At 48.0% G+C, this 22,070-nt stretch overlaps 1 protein-coding gene, 1 long non-coding RNA gene and 1 other non-coding gene across 3 annotated transcripts in view; 2 read left to right on the forward strand and 1 right to left on the reverse strand.

Annotated features, from left to right (window-relative positions):
- RIN3 (Ras and Rab interactor 3) overlaps nt 1-22,070 on the reverse strand; it is a 136,412-nt gene that overhangs the window by 91,152 nt on the left and 23,190 nt on the right. Inside the window, exon 2 of the mRNA XM_025271502.2 lies at nt 3,791-3,998. Coding sequence (XP_025127287.1) covers nt 3,791-3,998 — 208 coding nt within the window. The remainder of the gene's footprint in view (nt 1-3,790; nt 3,999-22,070) is intronic.
- On the forward strand, nt 17,915-21,094 carry LOC123330829. Its single transcript, XR_006547021.1, has 3 exons — nt 17,915-18,057; nt 18,367-18,492; nt 20,899-21,094. It is a non-coding gene; the product is annotated as an uncharacterized LOC123330829 (long non-coding RNA).
- Nucleotides 19,652-19,770, forward strand: LOC112580949. The gene has a single exon (XR_003105408.1). It is a non-coding gene; the product is annotated as a 5S ribosomal RNA (ribosomal RNA).

A 22,070-nucleotide genomic window follows, 5' to 3' on the forward strand; every position in this document is an offset into this window, starting at 1 on the left:
ATTCAAGGCTCTGGACACAGGGCTCAGCATCTGCCTCCTCCAGGAAGTCTGCCTGGATCAGCCCACCTGGACATGTTCCCTCCCTCTTCCAGGTCCCTCGCTGTCCTACCTTTCACATAGCACTTAGACATCTCCTCCCCGTGCCATCTCATTCATATCCATGCACAGAACTCGCCCTCCCAGACACTCTGAGAAAACAGTGGTAAGATCAAAGTTCACCCATCTTCATATGTGTTTAAGGTCATAGTTCACCCATCTTTGTACATGTCTCATACCCACACCCATCTGGTATTGGTTGAGCTCAGAAAGTCACTTCTTTTTCTTTCCTGCTACGAACTTTCACCCTTGTGAGGGGTGTGCTCTGGCTTAGCTAGGACTGGGGTCAAATCTCAGCCCTGTAACTCACTACCCGTGTGACCCTGGACAGGTGACTTCACTCCCAGTGGCAGAGTCCCACCCACTCTTTTTAGCGGACCCCAGCCCTGCTTCCAACAGCCAGATTGGCATCTCTTTGCCCACTGGCTATTTCTGGCCAGAGTCAGAGCTTCTCATACTGAGAGCAGAAGGGAGGTGTTGGAACATGAAACATCACCCCCCACTGCCTGGAACCAACGGCTCTCAGGAGTTGGTCAATAACACCAGCTCCCTCAGCCCTCTGGGGGGAATGACCTTGAGATATGTGTTCTGCCCTGGCTCCCAAAGTGCCCCAGGAGAAGCCAGCTCCATGTGCCCTGGGGTAACCTGCATGAACGTGAAAGTGAAAGTCACTCAGTCGTGTCCGACTCTTTGTGACCGCACGGACTATATGGTCCATGGAATTCTCCAGGCCAGAATACTGAAGTGGGTAGCCTTTCCCCTCCCCAGGGGATCTTCCCAACCCAGGGATTGAACTTAGGTTTCCCACGTTGCAGGCAGATTCTTTACCAGCTGAGCCACAAGGGAAGCCCTTTATTAGGATTAGGGTTGATTTTATTAGCTGTCTCCACTTTCTTGTCTTATTTCCCCCACTTGTGGTCGCTAGGGTCACCTCCCAAATAAACCACTTGCAATCAAACCCTCAGGTTGGGAAGCCTTTGAGGTTTTGCCTTTGGGAAGCACAAACAAGGGCAGTCCCCCTCCAGCCTCAGTTTCATTATCTGTAAAATGAGGATCATGGCAGAGCCCACCTCGCAGGATTGCTGCAATGATTCAATGAGATGACAATCTCATTGTATTTGGTACAGGGCCTGACATTAATAAGCATGCTCCACACAGACCACTACTATTGTTTTGAGTAGGGTTTATCGCAAACTTTTTGAGGATTGAACCATCTGATGAAGTGGGCATGACTTACACCCAATGCAGTTCGCCTTGGGATGGGTCCTCACTCTCTGGTCCACCTTCATCTACACACAGGCCTGGACACACCTCTCCTGATGACCCAGAAAGGTCCAGAAAATGGCCAACCTCAGCATTGCAACCTTGCACTTGGGCCTGTTTTTCAGCTACATCCTCCCCTCAGATCCTAATAGGAGAGTGGATAACCAACCAGGCCTGCAGCCTGGGAATGCTGACCAGAACACCTGCTGGTGTGAGTCTCCAATTTTATTTTCTATGCAGTTTCATCATCTGCTCTGAAGCCTTCAGTCAGTTCAAAACGGAAAGCCTTTAGGTGGGGGAGGAATGAAACAACAGATCTAGTTTCCTGAGGACTACAGTCTCCCTGCCTGCCCCCTCTAACCCTGCCAGGCTGATCTGGTGCTGTGGTGGGGCTGGGAAGGTGCACAGGGCACCTACCTCATACCTGGGGGCAGCCTCCCTTTGCTCCCTCGGGATTCTGCTTGGTCTTCAGGCTGCTATGGGCCCCACTCACTATGGCAGGGGCCTCTGTGGGGCTTACTAGAGGCCTCATGTTGTTGTCGCTGCTGTTGTTCAGTCATTAAGTCGTGTCCAACTCTTTGTGACTCATGGACTGCAGCACGCCAGGCTCCCCTGTCCTTCCCTATCTCCTGGACTCTGCTCAATTTCATGTCCATTGAGTCAGTGACGCTATCTAACCATCTTATCTTCTGCCACTGTCTTCTCCATAAGTTCCAGTAATTCCAAAGTTCAGGTACAATTGCCAAGTTGATGGATTTTTATCCAGCCCATGGTAAATGAATCCACTATCCACCTGAGTCTCCTGTGTTTAGGAGCTTCGACTATTCCCCAGAGCGTGGTGATGCACGCCACACTGAAGGTGAGAACAACACAAATGGCTGAAAGATGTGATTCTATCCGTGTCAAATAAACCCTGTACATGGGAGCTCCCCAGCCACCTGGGTTCAAATGCCAGCTCGGGCACCGGCTCCCTGTGTCCACCTGGGGACACTCAACTGCAGGGTATCTCAGTTACTTTATCTGTAAAATGGGCATAATAGTAACATCTATCTCAGAGGGCTGCTGTGAGGATAACCTGCACTGGAGAACTTAAACTGTGCCCAGAATACAGTAAGCGCTTGGTGAATGGCTTCCCTCAAGGCTCAGATGGTAAAGAATCTGCCTGCGATGCAGGAGACCTGAGTTCAATCACTGGGTCAGGAAGATCCCCTGGAGAAGGGCATGGTAACCCACTCCAGTATTCTTGCCTGGATATTCCCATGGACAGAGGAGCCTGGTGGGTTACAGTCCATGGGGTCGCAAAGAGTTGGACATGACTAAACAACTAACCCTTTCACCCTTTAGGAAATGCTAGCTATTACAGATGTGGGGGTCTGAATGCAAGATGAACTGGACACACACGTTCAGCAAAAATGACTTCTGGAAGCAGACCAGTGGCTGTCAGGGGCCAGGGGAAGAAGGAACAGGGAGTAACTGCTTAATGGATATGGGGCTTTATCTTGGGGCAATGAAATCTTTTGGAACTAGACAGAAGTGCTGCTTGCACAACCTTGTGAACATATACTAAATTGCTCACTTGAAAAAAGCTAATTTTATGTTATGTGAATTTCACCTCAATTTTAAAAAGCCCCAAACAAAAAAAGACTTCTGTGTAGTAGGTAGGTGGAAAAAGAGTAGGTGGCAAAGACCTTTATCAGACACTTTACTTCTTTATCATTTCTGTCCAGCTTGATTTTTTTTTACAGTAAATAAATATATATATATATGTATCACTTTTAAAATTAAACAAATTTTAAAAATTTAAAGGAAGTAGCATGTACGGGGGTGGTGGAGGGTGGGTGGGATTTGATGAGCTCTGACTCATATTCTATCATGTACCTATCTATCTTCCTCTGTGATGTTTATACCATGGGGAGGAAAATACTATTAATGGCCCCATTTCAAAGAGAAAAGTGAGGTTCAGAAAATTTAAGCCATTTCCCAACTCACAGAGCCTGACTCAAAACCCCCCCAATAAAAAAAACCACTCAAACAAGAGAAACCTTTCGATTCTATCACACAGCCCCTCGTCCTCACATGTAAAATAAGGCGGATGTAAAATGATTTCTCAGGTTCCTCGGTCTCTGATATTCTCTAGTCCCTGGATGCCTGGCTGAGTTCTCAAAGTGCCAGTCCTGCTTGGGACACCCAAGTGGCCAGACACACCCCGCTAGCCACGCTGCCCGAGGCTCCGCAGAGGGACACCTGCTCTCCGAGGCAGAAACCAGACGGCCCAAGAGTCCCTCAATCCTGAGCTCTGGTTGGAACGCTGATAATCCTAAAAAGAGAGCAAACGTGCAGGCAGAGGGCAGCTACTTCCGTGGGAGCTGGAGCAGCTCCTTACAGCTGTACCTGCCTACCGGCCACGAGGTGGACAGACCACCCCACTCACCCCAGCCGCCTCCCGGTGTAGGATCCTGGCCGCCTCCACCCGGCCCAGACCCAGCTGCAGCCACACCGGGCACGTCTTGACGAGTTTCTCCAGGACGCTGATGTCCCGGCGAGGAAGGCAGTTCTTCGGAGTGCCTGGCAGGCCGGGCCCCACGCCATCTTCCTCCTCCTCTTCCTGTCTTTCTCCTTTGCCAACATCTGGAATAGGACTGCGAACAGAATAGAATGATCAGCGCATCCTGACACAGGTCCAGAGAGGACTTGACAACAAATGGGGATTCAATTCTTATTGGATTGAATAAATCATGCTGCTTATTCAGCATCTGCATAGCCAGGGCCTTTTGGGGAATTAAAAAATGGACAAACCATGATCTTCACCTTAAGGCACTTAAAATGAGTAAGACATACACAGAAATAAACAGCTGTAGCACAAGATCAGACTAATATAGCAGGAGGACAGTGCAATGGAAGGAGCCAATTCCAACCCAGGGTGGGTTCATGAAAACAATGGCATCTGAGCACAGACCTGAAGAGAATTAAAAAAAAAACAACAACAACTTCTTAACTGAAGTGTAACTTACATACAGTAAAATGCACTAGTCTTTAATATACAATTAGACAAACTTTGACATATGTCTGCACCCAAGTAACCATCACCCAGATCAAGACAGTTGTGCTGTCCAGTACGATAGCCACTAGTCATATCAACTCTTAAGAGTGAGCTGTCTGAACTAAGACGCACTCTAAGTGTAAAATACACACAGGACTTCAAAGACTTGGTATGAAAAAAAAAAAGACCACAAAATAGTTCATTAATAATATTTTACATTGATTGTGTATTGAAATGATCATTTTTGGACATACTGAGATAGAACATCATTAAAATTAATTTCACCTCTTTCTTTTTCCTTTTTTTAGTGTGACTACCAGAAAATGTAAAACTACATAAGGGGCTTGCGTTGTATTTTGGTTAGATGTGCTGATTCAGACATTTCCAGGTTTCCCTGTCTCTCTCCCAGTCAATCCCCAGGATGAGGATGAAACAGGTCAGGGCCCTTGGGAAAGGAGGGACATCACAGGCCTGAGAATTGGCAGGACAAGTAGAGGACCGGCCCAAGAGATTCCAGACTCTCCACAGCACGCTTGCTCCACCCGACTCCCTACACACACACGCACGTGAGTTTGATTCCAGGAAAGGAGGAACAGTATCTTGGTGCCTCAAATTCTGAGTCGGGGGTGGGGTGGGGGCTGTGTGGTCTGTCTGCCTGCTACCTGAGGAACGAAATCTCTCAGGGTATCTGCAGGGGTGAAAACCTTTTTCACTGTGGTTGCTGTTTTTGTTTGTTTTTTAGCTGCGCCCTGACCAGGGATCAAACCCATACCCCCTTCAGTAGAAGCATGGAGTCCTAACCACCAGACCAAAAGGGGTAGTTATAAAACCAGGAAGATGCAGCTGGTGCCTCTCCTTCGTCCTGTATCCCTGAGATGCTGCCGAAGGGCACCAGAGATCAGGTTGGCATTTGCTGTTAAGGAGCTGCCTGGGGGTGGGGTAGGATGAGGCCAGGATGAGTCCTGCTAGAGGCACAGAAAAGTGGAACCATTTGCTGAGGTCAGAGGACATGGGGACCCAGGAGTCCTGATGAGGGAACAGCATTCCCTAGAGGGGAGGGCGGGGGTCCTGGCGGTTCTCTGGGTGGTGGGGAGGCTGGGAAAGTGCGATTAAACGGATCCAGTTGTGTTGGATTTTGCAGAGACCAGACTAGAAAGATATGTATAGTGAGAGATCCAGCAAAGTCAGTGTACAAAAAATTTCCTCTTCTGATGCTCCTCACTCCTAATCCTTCTAGAAGCCCGCCCTCCCTCCTTGGAAGCTGCGTGTGTCGGGGGTTCTTATGAATTTCTCCTCTGGGTCGACACAAGAGTGTGCCAGGTCACCAGGCCAACAGGAGTGTCCAGGCAGCTGCAGGCGTCATGGGGCTGGGAGGGGCAGCTGGGGGGCATCTACAGGCTGTGGAATTGGGTCTCATTTAGAGTTTGAGAGCAGGGCGGTCCAGCTCATTCGGACATGACCTCTTCCCAGACCCCGAAGTATGGTCCACATCTCCTCTGGGAAAGCAGTAAAGACAGCGGAGGCCAGAATCACCCAGAAATACACATTCTTGGTCTTCTAGGTTCTTCTAGCCTTCCTTGGAAGAACAAAAATATCTTCTGGCACCAAAAGGCTTTATAATCATCCTAAAATCTTCTTGCTTGGCCCCAGGCTTCCCCTCAGAGGCCAATTAGGACTCTAACAGCCACTGGAGGGAGAGCAATTGGCTCCCATTTCCTCTGCCACTAACTAAGCTTAGGTTGCTTAGTGAAGTCTGTGAGCACAACTGTTCCCTCTTGGGCCTCAGTTTCTGCATCTGTACAATGGGGAGAAGTGGTCTGGAAGACTCCTCTATCTGCCAGGTAGCTAGGTAGGACCTGGACTTTCAGGACAAGGGTCCCCATTTTCTCTTGTGGAACCAAGATCAAACAAACTTTGAAAAAAATGAGAAAGTTTGCCTTGAATTCATTTATGCTATGAATATTTTCTGAGGGCCTGAACACACCAGATGTTGTTTCAGGCATGGGGTTAGAGCAGAGAACAAAATAGTTTAAAAAGGAGAAAAACCCCTCATCTCTGGAAGAGGAGTCAGGCCACAGACAAGGTGAAGGGGTGCCCTGCGGTGTTAGATGGTGCTGAGCACCGGCCAGGCAAGCAAAGGGTTGGGTCAGGGGAGCCCTCATTGAAAAGACTGAGTAACATCTGGATGCAGACAGCTGGGGAAAAGATTCCAGACTCAGGGGCACCAAAGGCCTTGAGCAGCAGGCTTGAGCTGCCTGGTCCAGGAGGAACCACGAGGAAGCCTGGGGGTGGCAGGAGGTAGAAGGGTGAGGGTGGGAGAAGGTGAGGTCAGGGACCGGCAGGGGAGGCCGGGGGTGTGTCTCTCTAAGGATTCTGGATCTACTGGGAGAGTCGCCTCTAAATCCACATATATAAGCACCTTCCCTGGGCTTCTGGCTAGCAACTTGCTCTCACCAGCCCCTGGGCTTTCTTGGCAAGAAGAAATGGACTGGTTAAGATGTGGTGGGGCCTGGCTGGCCTCTGGGACCACAGAGATGAACCCAATCCCCTATCCCCAGCCCCCAGCAGTCCCACCTACATCTTGAGGTACAGGCTGCTGCTTTCAGGGTGACCAAGTAGAAACTCTGCCCCAGGCTCCAGCACCAAAGGGACTGTGTCATCTCTCCTTTTGTGATCATGTCCCTGCCCTGCTCTAAAACTCTCAATGGCTCCCACTGATGGAAGAGTCCAATCCAGTCCCTGATACTGAAGGCATTCCCATTTGGAGCCCCCAGCCCACAGAAGGAGGCCGCTGTCCACCACCCCTGCAAACCTGCACATCCTCCCTTGACACTCTTGCTCCAGCTATTTTGTCCACCTGCAGTACCTCCAGATTCTCTGTGACTTCCTCTCAACAGGTAGGCAAACATTTATTAGACTAGACACAGAAAGCAAGAACCATAAAGGAAAAGATGGATAAGTTAGTCATATCAACATTGAAACTTGTGCCCATGAAAACACCTCATGAAGAAAATGAAGACTCAAAAAAAAAAAAAAAAAAAAAAACCCCTAAAGACTCAAACTACAGGCTAGGAGCAAATATTTGCAAAGCATGTATCTAATAGAGATCACACAAATTAATTTTTTAAAGGGGCTTTGAGGATGCTTCAAAGAAGAAGACATGACCAGGAAGCAGGTAAAAAGTGCTCGACATCATTAGTCATTAAGGAAATGCAAATTAAAACCACAATAAGATACCACGACACAACCACTAGGATGGCTAAAATTAAAAAGACTGATAACATCACATGTTGGCAAGGACGGGAAGTAAACAGAACGCTCATGCTTTATTGGTGAGAATGCAAATTGGTACAACCACTTTGAAAAAAGGCAGGCTTTTCAAGTCAACTTTCATATACACCTGCCCCATGGCTGAGCCATTCCACTCATAGATATGTACCCAAAAGAAAGGCAAAAGTATGCCCATGAAAAGACGTCTCCTTGAGTGTTCATATCAGCTTTATTCATAATAGTCCCAACCTCGTCCAGACATCCATCGATCAGAGAATGAACAGACAGGGGTACCTCACACAGTGGGAAAATATTCAACAACAAACAGGAACCACTGATATACACCATCCCATGTATAAACCTCAAAAACACTGCTGAGGGAAAGGAGCCAGATGCCAAAAAATACATATGATGTGTATCCATTTATATGAAGTTCAGCTGGTACACTTAGCTAAGTATATTTGCATTTTATTATATGCAAATTTTATACCAAAACAATAAAAAAGAACCATAAAGAAATACTAAACTCTAGTTAGTGATATATGTGCTAAATATTCTGGGGTGTCCAGAAGTTTCTTCAAAATGCAGAAGAAAAAATAAGGTGGAGAGACAGAGGAATAAACAAAAACATCAAGGGTAAGTGCTTACTCCATAATTATTTTGACTCTTCTGTATGTCTAGTATATTTTTTATAACAAACCACTGGGGATAAAGTTTTCCCATCCTTCAGGGCCCATTCAGAAGAAGGCTGCCTGATGCACTACAAGCCCTAGGCTTGTGTGATCTCTGGCCAGATCCTTTACTTCTCTGGGCTTCCATTTATTCACGTGTATAAAAATACTTCATAGGATAATTGTGAAAATTTGATGGGACATTTGTCAAGAACTTGGCAGAGTGCACACAATTCAGGAAATGCTAGCTACTGTTTCTCTTTTCAACTCGCTAATTGGAATTCTTGTTTTCCTCTTCTCACTATAGTTCTCCCACATTGCAGCCTTGATTTTAGGACTCAGCACATTTAGAGTGGGGTACACCTTTGTGTATTGCACTCATCTTGTAGCCAAGTCAACATCTGAGCCCCGTTCAAGTGCCAGGGAACCATGGCTTGACATGAACAAAAAAGCCAATTTCGGGGCACAGAAACAAATAACTTGGAGGATCCCTTTTATAACTTGAGCTCAGCCAGTGCCGGTGGAAAGACAAATAAGACCTGGGGTTACTGCAGAAAGCTTCCAGACATGAGCACTGAAGGGGCTACGCGTGGCCACTCAGACTAAACGCTCAAGAGGCCAAAGGCTCTTAAGATGCTGCTTTCCAGGAATTGTCCAAGTTGTTCAATGTTCTCCTTCCCCTCTGGGTGGTCGAGGGTGGAAATAACAAGGGTTTGCTCAGGGCCCTCTAAGTGGTGGCTTGGCAGGATCAGAGGCTTGGAGTGGAAACTCTAAGTTTCAAAGGCTACAGCAAGGACTATAAGTTAGCGAAGGAGCAGCTGAGTCTGGGGGAGGTTTGGGCCTTGCACCAGGTCACAGGAGCAGCAGAGCCCTGGAGGGACAGAGTGGCAGGGATACCTGCTCTGACCAGGCCAAGTAAGGAAGGGTAATGGGGCCAGGAAGACGCCCCTTACCCCCTGAGTCCCTGATGACCTTGAGCCTCAGGTCACTTGAGCTCTCTGGATGCCCACTTGTGACTATTAAATGCTGGAGCTGATGCTGGAGCTCCAGGCTGGACTGTCGGGCTCGAGCAGGATGGCAGAGGTGCGAACACCCTGAGCCAGCATCATGCAGGCTGTTGCACTGCCATGATCACGGTCATTAAACAGCGTGGCCACACCAGCTCTGACTTTGAGGGACCATCACTGAGTCCACGTGACAGCCTATATTTCATATGCTGGCACAGTCAACCACCCCAGCACCCACACCCTCCTGCTCACCAGCCAAGCTCCAGCTGAGGGCCCTGTGAAGGCAGCCACAAGAACCCCGAGTAATGAATGGCACTGTTAGCACAAAATAATGAGCCCAGACACTTCAGGGCAATTCCACCAGAAAGAGAAATCATTCCATGACTTGTTTCCCTTCTGCTTGCACAGGAGAAACAGAGATCGGCTCTAATCAGCAGTCCTAACAGCCTTTCAATTCAAGGGGTGGGCTGTCCGAGGACACCCAGGCTGCCCTACCCAGGCGCAGGATGGCCAGACACCAGGAAAAACCCTTGCCCTGGGCCAAAGGGACCAGGCCTGGGCTCAGCATCCTGGCTTATTTGGGGACCTTCTCACCAGCTCCTAGAGGAAGGAGGGACTTGGCATGGTGTGTCCACCTTGGCATGCTGCCTGCATTGAGTCATTGACTATTAAACCTTGGTGAGGAGAAAGGAAAGCCCTGCTCTGGGGTGGAGAGGCCACCTGAGGGGCCCACCTGGGTGTGGGGTCAGCTAAGGGTGCGGGGCCCTGGCTGGATGCTGCCTGTCTGGGAGAAGGCCCCTTAGTTCCCAGCTCACAAGGGTGCTGGCCTTGGGCTGCCTGCGTGGGCCCTGGGGAAGCAGCTCAGAAAGTTCCAATGACGCATCACTGGAAGGAGAACTAAGGCCCCCTTGTGCAGACTTGGCCGGAACTCGGGGGGTGGCAGGGGAGTGTGGGATGGAAGGGGAGGACTGGGAAAAGGCCAGCTCCATCCCACCCGCAGTCCTGACCAGGCCCCCACTCCAGGACCAAGTGAGTCTACTGAGTGAAAGAGACCTGGGCCCAGCATTCAGTGTCATGGGATGGCCCCATCATTCTGTACAAGGGGGTGAGCACACAGATGACATGGAGGGGCCAGGGTGGGAGGTGTGGGCCCTGGAAATGCCAGTCAGGGCAGCAACGTGCCTGTTCATCCCCAATAGCCCGTGGCACACAGTCATCCTCACGCCTACTGGAGTGGCTAGTACCGTGTCCCTCAGAGAGACTGATCCAAATTCTAACACCCAGCCCCTGCAAATGTGACCTCACTTGGAAAAAGGATCTTTGTAGATGTAATTAAGGATGACCTCATTCTGGATTTAGTGTTAGTTGCTCAGTCGTGTCCGACTCCTTGCGACCTCATGGACTGTACCCTGCCAGGCTCCTCTGTCCATGGGATTCTCTAGGTAAGAATACCGGAGTGGGTTCATTCCCTTCTCCAGGGGATCTTCCCAACCCAGGAATCAAACCCACCTTTCCTGCATTGCAGGCAGATTCTTTACTGTCTGAGCCACCAGGGAAGCTCTCTGGATTTAGGGTGGACCCTAAATTCAAAGAGAGGTGTTCTCATAGAAAGACACAGAGGAATCCTCTGGCTTCAGTGGTTAGGGCTCTGAGCTTCCACTGCAGGAGGCAGGGGTTCTTAGTTTAGGGAACTAAGATCCTGCATGCAGCAGCCCCCAGACAGACACAGAGTTACAAGAAGGCAGGGAAGAAAGTAGAGTTAGGAGTTTTGAACACCAAGGATTGACGGCTACCACCACAGGCTGCAGAGAGGCATGACCCTATTCTCTCAGAGCTTCCAGACAGAACCAACCCTGCTGACCCCTTGGTCTTGAACTTCTGGCCTCTAGAACCATGAGAAAATACATTTCTATTCTTAATAGCTGCGAGGTTCGTGATGACTTGCTGCTGCAGCTCTTGGAAACTAACATATCTACCTGATGCTCCTGCTGCTAAGTCACTTCAGTTGTGTCCAACTCTGTACGACCCCATAGACGGCAGCCCACAGGCTCCTCTGTCCCTGGGATTCTCCAGGCAAGAATAGTGGAGTGGGTTGCCATTTCCTTCTCCAATGCATGAAAGTGAAAAGTGAAAGTGAAGTCGCTCAGTCGTGCCCAACTCTTAGCGACCCCATGGACTGCAACCTACCAGGCTCCTCCATCCATGGGATTTTCCAGGCAAGAGTACTGGAGTGGGGTGCCATCGCCTTCTCCGATCTACCTGGTAGTCTCATGTAAAGATGAGGACACTGAAGCACAGAAAGGTTAAACAACTCATCCAAGGTTGTGTGTTCAGTCATGTCTGACTCTTTGCAATACTTTGGACTGTAGCCCGCCAGGCTCCTCTGTCCATGGGGATTTTTCAAGCAAGAATATTGGAGTGGGTTGCCATTTCCTCTCCAGGAGATCTTCCCCACCCAGGGATCAAAACCAAGGTTCCTGGGGCTCCTGCATTGCAGGTGGATTCTTTGCTTGCTGAGCCATCAGGGAGGCCCAAGGTCACACAGCCTCTAAGTGGCAGAGCTGTGCTTCAAATCTGGACAATCTGAACCCAGAGTCTGGGATAATAACCTCTACACTACTCTAGTTCTTGAAGAAATTTTAAAAATTTCCCATGTATATGTATCCTTATAGTACTTGGCAAAGAAAGTGCTCATTAAAGTTTGTGGCAGAAAAGGCAACGGCACCCCACTCCAGTACTCTTGCCTGGAAAATCCCATGGATGGAGGAGACTGGGAGGCTGCAGTCCATGGGGTTGCTAGGAGTCAGACACAACTGAGCGGCTTCACTTTCACTTTTCACTTTCATGCACTGGAGAAGGAAATGGCAACCCACTCCAGTGTTCTTGCCTGGAGAATCCCAGGGACGGGGGAGCCTGGTGGGCTGCCGTCTCTGGGGTCGCACAGAGTTGGACACGACTGAAGTGACTTAGCAGCAGCAGCAGCAAAGTTTGTGGACCCATTTGGAATTTATATAAACACAGAAACAGAGAAATATAAACATACACAGAAATAATGTCCTGAAGGCTCTGTATGACATCATTCAGTTCAGTTCAGTTCAGTTCAGTTCAGTCGCCAGTCGTGTCCGACTCTTTGCGACCCCGTGAATCACAGCACGCCAGGCCTGCCTGTCCATCACCAACTCCCGGAGTTCACTCAGACTCACGTCCACCGAGTCAGTGATGCCATCCAGCCAACTCATCCTCTGTCGTCCCCTTCTCCTCCTGCCCCCAGTCCCTCCCAGTATCAGAGTCTTCTCCAATGAGTCAACTCTTCGCATGAGGTGGCCAAAGTACTGGATTAAGAACTGTTATTTCTGAGAAGTGCCCACAGGGGGGCTGCTTCAAATTTTTATGCCAATTATGCATTACTTCTATGATTAAAATCATCTTAAATCAATGTGTTTGATTTACACTGGTTTGTCACATAAATGCATGCGGGGTGGAGAGCTGGTGGCTTTGGGATCTCCTGCGCTGGCTTGGTGGTCATTTCACACACTGCCAAGCCAGTTCCGCACTGACTCTATTTGCCTGTCTAGCCACACTCACCTCCAGTCTCCTCTTCTGTGAAATGGGGAGCAAGTATAACAGGCGAGGGGGTTTCCCTCGGGAGTGGAGAGGATGAGATGCGCACACTGCGAGCTATTATCCCGAGAGTGACTGAGAGCAAGCTTCTAAGAGCCATAACTGAATTGCCCAGTGGGGCTCCCAGGCCCAAGCTGAGCTTCCAGAAGTCCAAAGCCTCCCTCCTTTTGAAGTGACAGCTATTTCTCGAGCTGGGGCAAAACTAACCAGAGGCCCCAGGGGTGTTTTCCTCGTGTCTGATCCTGGAGAACCAGCTGAGCCTTGAGACACACGGTGGGGGGAGGGGGGGTGGGGGGGAGAGGGCAGTCACTCATGGCTGTCCCCACCCACTTTCTCACTACAATTAGAGACGTGGTGGTCATTTCACATTCCACATAGCCCCATGATGAAAACTAGGACTCAAGCAGTCTCAGGCCCAGCCCTGCCACATCTGGCCATGTGACCCAGGGTGAGTTGTTTAACCTCTGTGGTCCTCAGTTTTCTCATCTGTGCAATGGAGCTGGTAAGCCCTGCCACATGTAATGTGCATGAAGCAGCATCTGGCACACAAGAACACCTCACATATGTCACTACTCTAGCTGGCCTAACCACACATGTGGTCCTGCCCTGTTTCTCCTACGAATGCCAACATGAGAAATGGCCTGGGATAGGTGAGAACCCATTGCTCAGCCCCCTGAATGCCACCGGCACACCAAGGAGGAAAAGCACCCCCATGAGAACAGAAACAGTTGCACCTGCTCTGAAAGACTGTCAAAATCTAAAAGAGGGGTGCTGTAGCCAGGCCCCAGCAGCCCCACTCCCAGGACACACACAGGCATAAGGAGACAATTGAAAATAATGAGAGAAAATGGGAACAACCAATGTCCATCCATGAAAAACAGACATGAGAAAATGATAAATAAGTTGTGATTCTTCCACCCTGGACTATCACACAGCTGCTAAAAGTTAGGAACCAATTGCTATTGAGTGAAATCTCAAAATCCTGTCAGTTGCATTGATGTTAATTTCCTGATATTGATCCTTGTGCTGAGGTTATGTAAGAGAATGTCCTTGTTTGGGAAATATTCAAAGACATATATGCAAGTAAAGAAGCACAATGCTTGCAACTTACTCTCACACAGTTCAGAAAAAGTGAAGAAAAGGAAACCAACAGATGTGATAAAATGTTCATAATTGGTAAATCTGACTGAAGACTGTAATACAGAAATTCACTGTACTACTCCAGTAACTTTTCTGGGAGTCTGAAGTTATTTTAAAAGAAAAAGTTAAGAAGTTTTAAAATCAAACAAAACAAAATCCCAATGTTGAATGAAATAAGCAAATTACAGAAGGAATGAAAACACTTATATAAAGTGTAAAAGTGTACACAACACAGGCACACCAAATCCAGAACAATGGTGACCTCTGAGGAGCTGGAAGAAAATGGGATCTGGGAACTGTGTGAAGGAGGCTTTGGCCAGTTCTGCAATGACTTATTTATTTTTAAAATGTCAGAAACATGCATCTTCTCCCAAGGTCCTCCAGAACCTGCCACAAGCCCAGGCATTGTAGAGTGGGGGTCTTAGGACGTTACTGAGTCCAAACTCGCTCTGCTTGCCACACGACAGACCAATGAATCGAGGTGTTGAGACAAGGAATATGCCTTTAATCAGAAAGCCGGCTGACAGAGAAGATGGCAGACTAATGTCTCAAAATGACCATTTGCTGGGGTCTGGATGCCAGCTTCTTTTATAGAACCAGAGAGAAGCGGTGAGGAACTAAAGTCAAAAGGCAGAATAGAGAGGGGGAAGCAATGAGGAAGTGAAGTATTAACACAAAGAAAGGGCCGTCTGTCTTACAAAACATCTCCGGAACAGCCAGCCTGTGGAAGGGGTGTGTTAATCTCTTCTTTCCTGCAGCGGTTCACAGGTGGGCAGGGTCAGATTATCTTCCTAAAAGCTGAACAAAGGCTAACAATTAGTCCAACAATTGAGTTTGCCTGGTGACTCAGATGGTGAGAAGAATCCGCCTGCAATGCAGGAGACTGGGATTCCATCCCTGGGTCGGGAAGATCCCCTGGAGAAGGGAATGGCAGCCCATTCCAGTATTCTTGCCTGGAAAATTCCATGGACAGAGGAGCCTGGCAGGCCACCGTCCATGGAGTCGCAGAGTCAGACACAACTGAGTGACTTACACACACATACAGTCCAACAGTCAGGCAGAGGGGCAGGGTCCTCTGAGGCAGGCCATTAGATATTGTTATCATGGTGGCGCTAGGGGTAAAGACCCTGCCTGCCAATGCAGAAACATAAGAGACTCGGGTTGGATCCTTGGGTTGGAAAGACACCCTTGAGGAGGGCATGGCAACCCACTCCAGTAATCCTGCCTGGAGAATCCCATGGACAGAGGAGCCTGGCGGGCTACAGTCCATGGGGTGGTAAAGAGTCGGACATGACTGAAGTGACTGAGCATGCACGTAACAGCAGCAACGAAAAGCAAGTCAAAGAAACGGTTCCAACGTGGAGTCAGAACTGGTTCTTCTCTGCAACAAGAACACCTAAGCCGTCCCTTCTGCCAGGCCAGTTCCTCTGGAATGACTCCCATTGTTTGTTTTCTTTGGCATTTTTAAGACCGTTCTGGAGCCTGAGGGCCTGTGTTGAAAGGTAATCAAGATGAGTCTGTCCAAAGAATCAGGCCCTGGGGGACTTTAAGGAAAATCTTCTGACAACTGCATCAGCAGAGCAGAAGCCAGAGAAGGTCACTGGGACTGTGTCTCCACACTGTGGCAGCCACAAGACTTGGGCCAAGGAGCAGCAGCTGAAGCCAGAGTGAGTGACAGCTTGGAGTTCTGACTACAGGTGAAGATGCCAACGGGAACATGCAAGACTGGCGGCAGGTATCTGGAGCTGGGAGAACTCCTTCCGAGGCCCCGGTGCTATGAACAAACACCCACCCTGGGCTCAGTGTCCCCCACTGTAAACAGGGAGCCTAGGCCACTGATGAAATTAAAATTCACATTTTAGGGCAAGATGAGAAAATTTAAAATAACCCGATCTATTTATTTTTGGCTGTGCTGGGTCATCGTTGTTGCACGGGGTTTTCTCTAGTTGCGGCGAATGGGGGCTACTCTCTATTAATAGTTGCGGTGCAGGGGTTTCTCACTGCAGTGGCTTCTCTTGTCGTGGAGCACAGGCCCTAGGGCACAGGCTCTGGAGCTGTGGCACGTGGGCTCAGCAGTTGTGGCAAATGGGCTTAGTTGCTCTGAGGCATGTGGGATCTTCCCAGACCAGGGATCAAAGTCATGTCCCCAGCACTGGCAGGCAGATTCTTTACCAGTGAGCCACCAGGGAAGCCCGAGATGAGAAAATTTAAACATAAATGTCTTCCTTGCTGGTTTGAGCCTCCTCCCTCCCCTTTAGTGTGTGTTGTGCAACCCCATTAAGCAGACCTCCCTCGGTGACAACATTCCTTCTTTAATCTTGCAAGGGGCCACGAGGACCCATGACCCACTACACACTTTGTAGTGTAGATCTGAACTGTGTAACCTGTCAATAACTTGAGTATGGCCTTTTCTCAAAAACTTCATTCCTGGGCTCTGACCTCTAAAAGGGTGGAACAATTCTCAGAGCTTTCTGAAAGACAGTCTCCTGGATTATAATGCTCAGGTCGGTGCAAATAAAAAATTTCATTTCTTTCTAGATCAACTATTTTTTTAAAAGACGTATTTATTTCTGGCTGCACTGGGTCTTCGTTGCTGCACAAGCTCCTTCTCTGGCAGCAGCAAGCGGGGTCTACTCTTTGTTGCAGCGTTCAGGCTTCTCACCGCAGTGATTTCTCTCGTTGCGGAGCACGGGCTCTGGGCACGTGGGCTCAGTAGCTGTGGTGCATGGGCTTAGTTGTCCTGCAGCACGTGGACCAGGGATTGAACCCGAGTCCCCTGCACTGGCAGGCGGATTCTTTACTGCTGAGCCACCAGGGAGGCCCCTAGATCAATTATTGATTAATTCTTTCATCTACACCACTTGCCTCAGAGGTCATGGGACAGGGTAAGGAAGAACTCAGCCACAGTGGACACTTAAGTGGTAACTCCTAGATGAGATGAAGAGCTCACGACCGTTCATGGAAGAAGTCAAGGCTCATCAGATCCTGGGACAGGGCAGGGAAGGTGAACCCACTGGTGAAGGAGGAGAATCTGGGAATTTTGGGGGTGGATGAGCATGAAACCAAGCTCCCTGGGAACTGAGTTGCCCCACTGGGTTTATGATTAACCTCTGTATCCAAAACTTGATTCCTTTTCTTGGCCTGCCCCTGTTCCCCTCAGGATTGAGGTTTATCGAAGAAAAGGGGGAACCGAAACGAAGTAGGACACTTTGGGGCCTTCCTGGGTACAAAAGCCCCTTGCTGTGCCGTTTCTTGTTTGTAGAAAAAGGTTTTGATCTCCTAGGCCTTACCTGAGTTCCAAAGAGCAGACTGAAGCAGTCAGTAATTAGGGAAGCGAGGGAATGCAGAAACAAAGGGAAAGCAGTCCATCAAGAAAAGCAATGACAACTTAGTAGTTCAGTGAAAAAAAAAAAAGTGTCCTAGTCCCTCCTTAAGGGATCCGCAGAACAATCTGATGCATATCTTTGAGTTGTTCTGCAGAAACTAAGATCAGCCACCCAGGTAAAGGATGGTCACTACATGGCTGACCATAAGCACAGAGACTCCAGACTAGCTGGAACCAGGTTGATGAAGATTCCCAAAACATCACCCTGTTGCCTCACCACCAACCAATCAGAAGAACATCCCTGAGCTGCTGTTCTCACCTTATATTGCCTTAAAAACCTCTCCCTGAAAGCCACTGGGAACTTCGGGTTTTCCTTTTGAGCACTAACTGCTCACGCTGTTTGCTTGCCACCTGCAGTAAATGGTGTACTTTCCTTCACTACAACCTGGTGTCAGTAGATTGACTTCACTGCACGTGGGTGAGTGGATCCACGTTCTGCTGAGTAACAAGCACTCCAAAAGACCTGTTGGAGCAGTTGGCTTGGATCAGTGATGTGCTATTAAGCACCTGTTCACGACAAAAAAAAAAAGTCCTGACGTATAGTGAATGAGGATTGCCATGGCTGTAAGTATTCCCACCATTGCTAATAAGAAGTTATCGATGATTTAACAACTAGCTTAAAATTTCTGAATATTGAACAAGACTTTGTAAACCTATCAGCTGTCCTCTACCTCAGAGGTTCCCCTAACACTGGGAACTCTCTATACCATCCCAATACGTAGCTGTATCTGTTTGAAGACCTCTAATGACAGGGAGCTCACTACCTCACTAGGCAAGTCATTCTGAGAACCAGTCCTCGATTTCTATTGGGATGAAATCTGTTCCTCTGAATCCTTCCTCTTGTTTCTTTTTCTACCCCTTATAAGGCCACAGGGACAACACACCCCATCCCCACGCAGCCCTTCAACTACGCAGAGAAGGCCAACACATCTCCGCTGATGCCCTAGGGTCAGCTCTTCTCCAGGTTGATCAGCCCCCCTCTCCTTATGGCACCCACAGGTAACATTTAACTTTTCCCCTGTGTCTGACACTGAGCCACACATTGGTTTACGCACAGTCTCCATGAATTTGCATACGGAGTGCTTTGCTTTCTAGTAATATTCTAAGGTGTACACTGAGATAGTTTTCAGTACAATCACAGAATCATGCAACTATCACTGCAATTCATTTTAGGATATCTTCATCATCCCAACAAGGAATCCTGTCCTCATTAACTGTCATTCCCCATTTCCTCCTAATGCCCCAGCCGGTGTCAACCACCAATCCATTTTCTGTCTTTATAGGTTTGCATTCTGATATTTCCCATACGGAATCATACAGTATGTGGTCTTTTATGTTTGGTTTCTTTCACTTGGCATGTTTTTAAGGTTCACCTGGGCTTCCCTGGTGGCTCAGACAGTAAAGAATCTGCCTGCAATCCAGGAAACCCAGGTTCGATCCCTGATCAGGAAGATCCCCTGGAGAAGGGCATGGCAACTCACTCCAGTAATCTTGCCTGGAGAAGCCCATGGGGAGAAGAGCCTGGTGGGCTACAGTCCATGGGGTGGCAAAGAGTCGGACACGACTGAGCCACTAACCCTTTCACTTTCACGCTGTCACAACTTACGTAATGCATCAGTCCTTTCTTCCTTTCTTTTTTAAAAATTTTATTTATTTTTGGCTATGCTGGGTCTTTGCTGCTGTGCGGACTTTTCTCCTGTTGCAGCTAGTGGGCGCTACTCTCTAGTTGTGGGGTGAGGGCTTCTTTTCTGTGGAGCACGGGTTCCAGGGCACGTGGGGTCAGGAGTTGCAGCTTCTGGGCTCTAGAGCACAGGCTCAGTAATTGTGGCACACAGGCTTCGCTGCTCCACAGCACATGGGATCTTCTCGGCCCAAGGATCAAACCCACGTCTCTTGGATTGGCAAGTGGATTCTTTACGACTGAACCACCAGGGAAGCTCCAGTGCTTCATTTCTTTTTAGTGCCAAATAGTATTCCATTGTATGGACATACCGCATTGTACTTGTCCCATTAGTTGATGGATATTTGGGTTGATCCGCTTTTGGGCCTTTATGAATAACGCCACTGATATTCATGTATGAGTTTCTGTATAGACATTGTTTTCAATTCTCTTGGGTATATACTTAAGACTAGAATTGCTGGGTCATACAGTAACTCTGTCTACGGCCATACCACCCTGAATGCGCCCGATCTCATTTGATCTTGGAAGCTAAGCAGGGTCGGGCCTGGTTAGTACTTGGATGGGAGAACTCCTGGGAATACTAGGTGCTGTTGGCTTGGTCTTCCCTGGTGGCTCAGTCGGTAAAGAATCCGCCTGCAAGGTGGGAGACCTGGGTTCAATCGCTGGGTTGGGAAGATCCCTGAAGAAGGGAATGGCTACCCACTCCAGTATTCTGGCCTGGAGAATTCCAAGGACTGTATAGCCCATGGGGCCGCAAAGAGTCGCTCAACTTTCATGGTAACTCTATATTTAGCATGTGAAGAACTGCCAGACTGTTTTTCCAAAATGGCTAAAGAATTTACACCCCACTGACAGTGCGGGGCAGCGGGGGGGTCCCAATTTCTCCACATTCTTATCAACACCTGTTATTATCATTTTGAAATATTTATTCTTTATTTGTTTGGCTGCATTGGATCTTAGTTGTGGCATGTGGGATCTTTGCTCTTCGTTGAGGCATGTAGGATCTTTAGTGGCAGTGTGAGAACTCTTAGTTGTGGCATATGGGATTTAGTTTCCTGACCAGTGATTGAACCCAGGGCCCCTGCATTGGGAGCGCAGAGTCTTAGCCACTGGACCACCAGGGAAGTCCCGTTATTAGCTATCTTTATTGTTATAGTCATCTTAGTGGGTATAAAGTTATATTTCATTGTGTTTTTTTCTTCCAGTTTTACTGCAATATAACTGACATACATCATTGTATAAGTGTAAGATGTACAGAATAATGATCTGGCTAACTCACATCATGAGACGATCATCACAAAAGTTTAGCGAATGTCTCATCGTGATTTTGACTTACATTTCTCTGATGTAAAACTACACTGAGAATCTTAATGATTGACGATTTGTAAATATTCTCTAAAAATGTTTTTTTCAGATTCTTTGCCTGGTTTAGAATTAGATTATCTTTTTATTATTGAGTTGTAAGTTCTTTATATATCCTATGTTTAAGTGCCTTATATAAGGTGTGCGATTTGCAAATATTTTCTCCCATTCTTTGGGTTGTCTTTTAATTTTCCTGAGGAAAGATGACGGTGTCCTTTGAAACACAAAAGTTTTTAATTTTGGTGAGATCCAATTTACCTATTTTCTCTTTGGTTGCTTGTACTTTCCGTCTCATAGCTAAGAAACCAACATCTAATTCAAGATCATGAAAATTTACCCCTGTTTTCTTCTTTTACACTTAGGTCTTTGTTCCATTTTGAATTAACTTTTGCATATGATGTGAGATAGGGTCCAACCTCCTCCTTTTGCATTTGGAGATGCTTTTGAACTGTGGTGTTGGAGAAGACTCTTGAGAGTTCCATGGACTACAAGGAGATCCAACCAGTCCATTCTGAAGGAGATCAGCCCTGGGTGTTCTTTGGAAGGAATGATGCTAAAGCTGAAACTCCAGTACTTTGGCTACCTCATGTGAAGAGTTGACTCATTGGAAAAGACCCTGGAGTTGGGAGGGACTGGGGGCAGGAGGAGAAGGGAACGACAGAGGATGAGATGGCTGGATGGCATCACCGACTCGATGGATGTGAGTTTGAGTGAACTCCGGGAGTTGGTGATGGACAGGGAGGTCTGGCGTGCTGTGATTCATGGGGTCACAAAGAGTCGGACACGACTGAGCGACTGAACTGAACTGAACTGAACTGATCCTATTGTCCCAGCAGCGTCTGTTGTATAGATTATTTTTTTCCCCATTGAATTTTCTTTGCACCCTTGTTGAAAATCAATTGACCATAAATTATGGAGTGGTTTTGAACCCCTTCATTGTACTGTTTTTATCCTCCTGAGTGTGCTGAGTATCCTTCTGTCTTTCTACCTCTGAAATGTAGAGTCTCAAGCTAGGAAATAGTCTCCCAGGTGTGCCCTGAGCAGCTTACAAAGGAGCATGACCATCACCTCTCTCAATCTAGATAGTCTACTCCTGTTAACATGACCTAAGACAGCTCAGCTTTTCTGCAGCTAGGTACACAACATTCTTGGGGAACTATGGGCAACTTTGTTGAATTCTGAGGTTGGGATCACAATGTGGAGATGAAAGGAGACAAAAAGAGCTTAGGAAATGAGTAATTACATGCAGATACTGTTTTCATCAGGATAACAGGGACAACACAAAGGAAATGACACAGCTCAGACTCAAGAGACCATGGTCTGGTTGTGTTGTTCACGCTGAGACCTTTGGCCACTCACTCACTTCCCGTCTCCAGGCTCAGCGGCCTCTTCAGTAAAATGAGAAGACTGCTGTAGATTTGGAATGGCAGGTAGGTTGAATTTCCCTGTGAACTCCAGTTGATGGGCAGCAGCTGCCCAGACTGTCACTCTAAAGGCTCGGCAGAGAGAGTCTGCTGGGATCGCCTACTGTTGC

The sequence above is a fragment of the Bubalus bubalis genome, chromosome 20 (genome assembly GCF_019923935.1).
Source record: "Bubalus bubalis isolate 160015118507 breed Murrah chromosome 20, NDDB_SH_1, whole genome shotgun sequence".
In the NCBI taxonomy this organism is placed as follows: domain Eukaryota; kingdom Metazoa; phylum Chordata; class Mammalia; order Artiodactyla; family Bovidae; genus Bubalus; species Bubalus bubalis.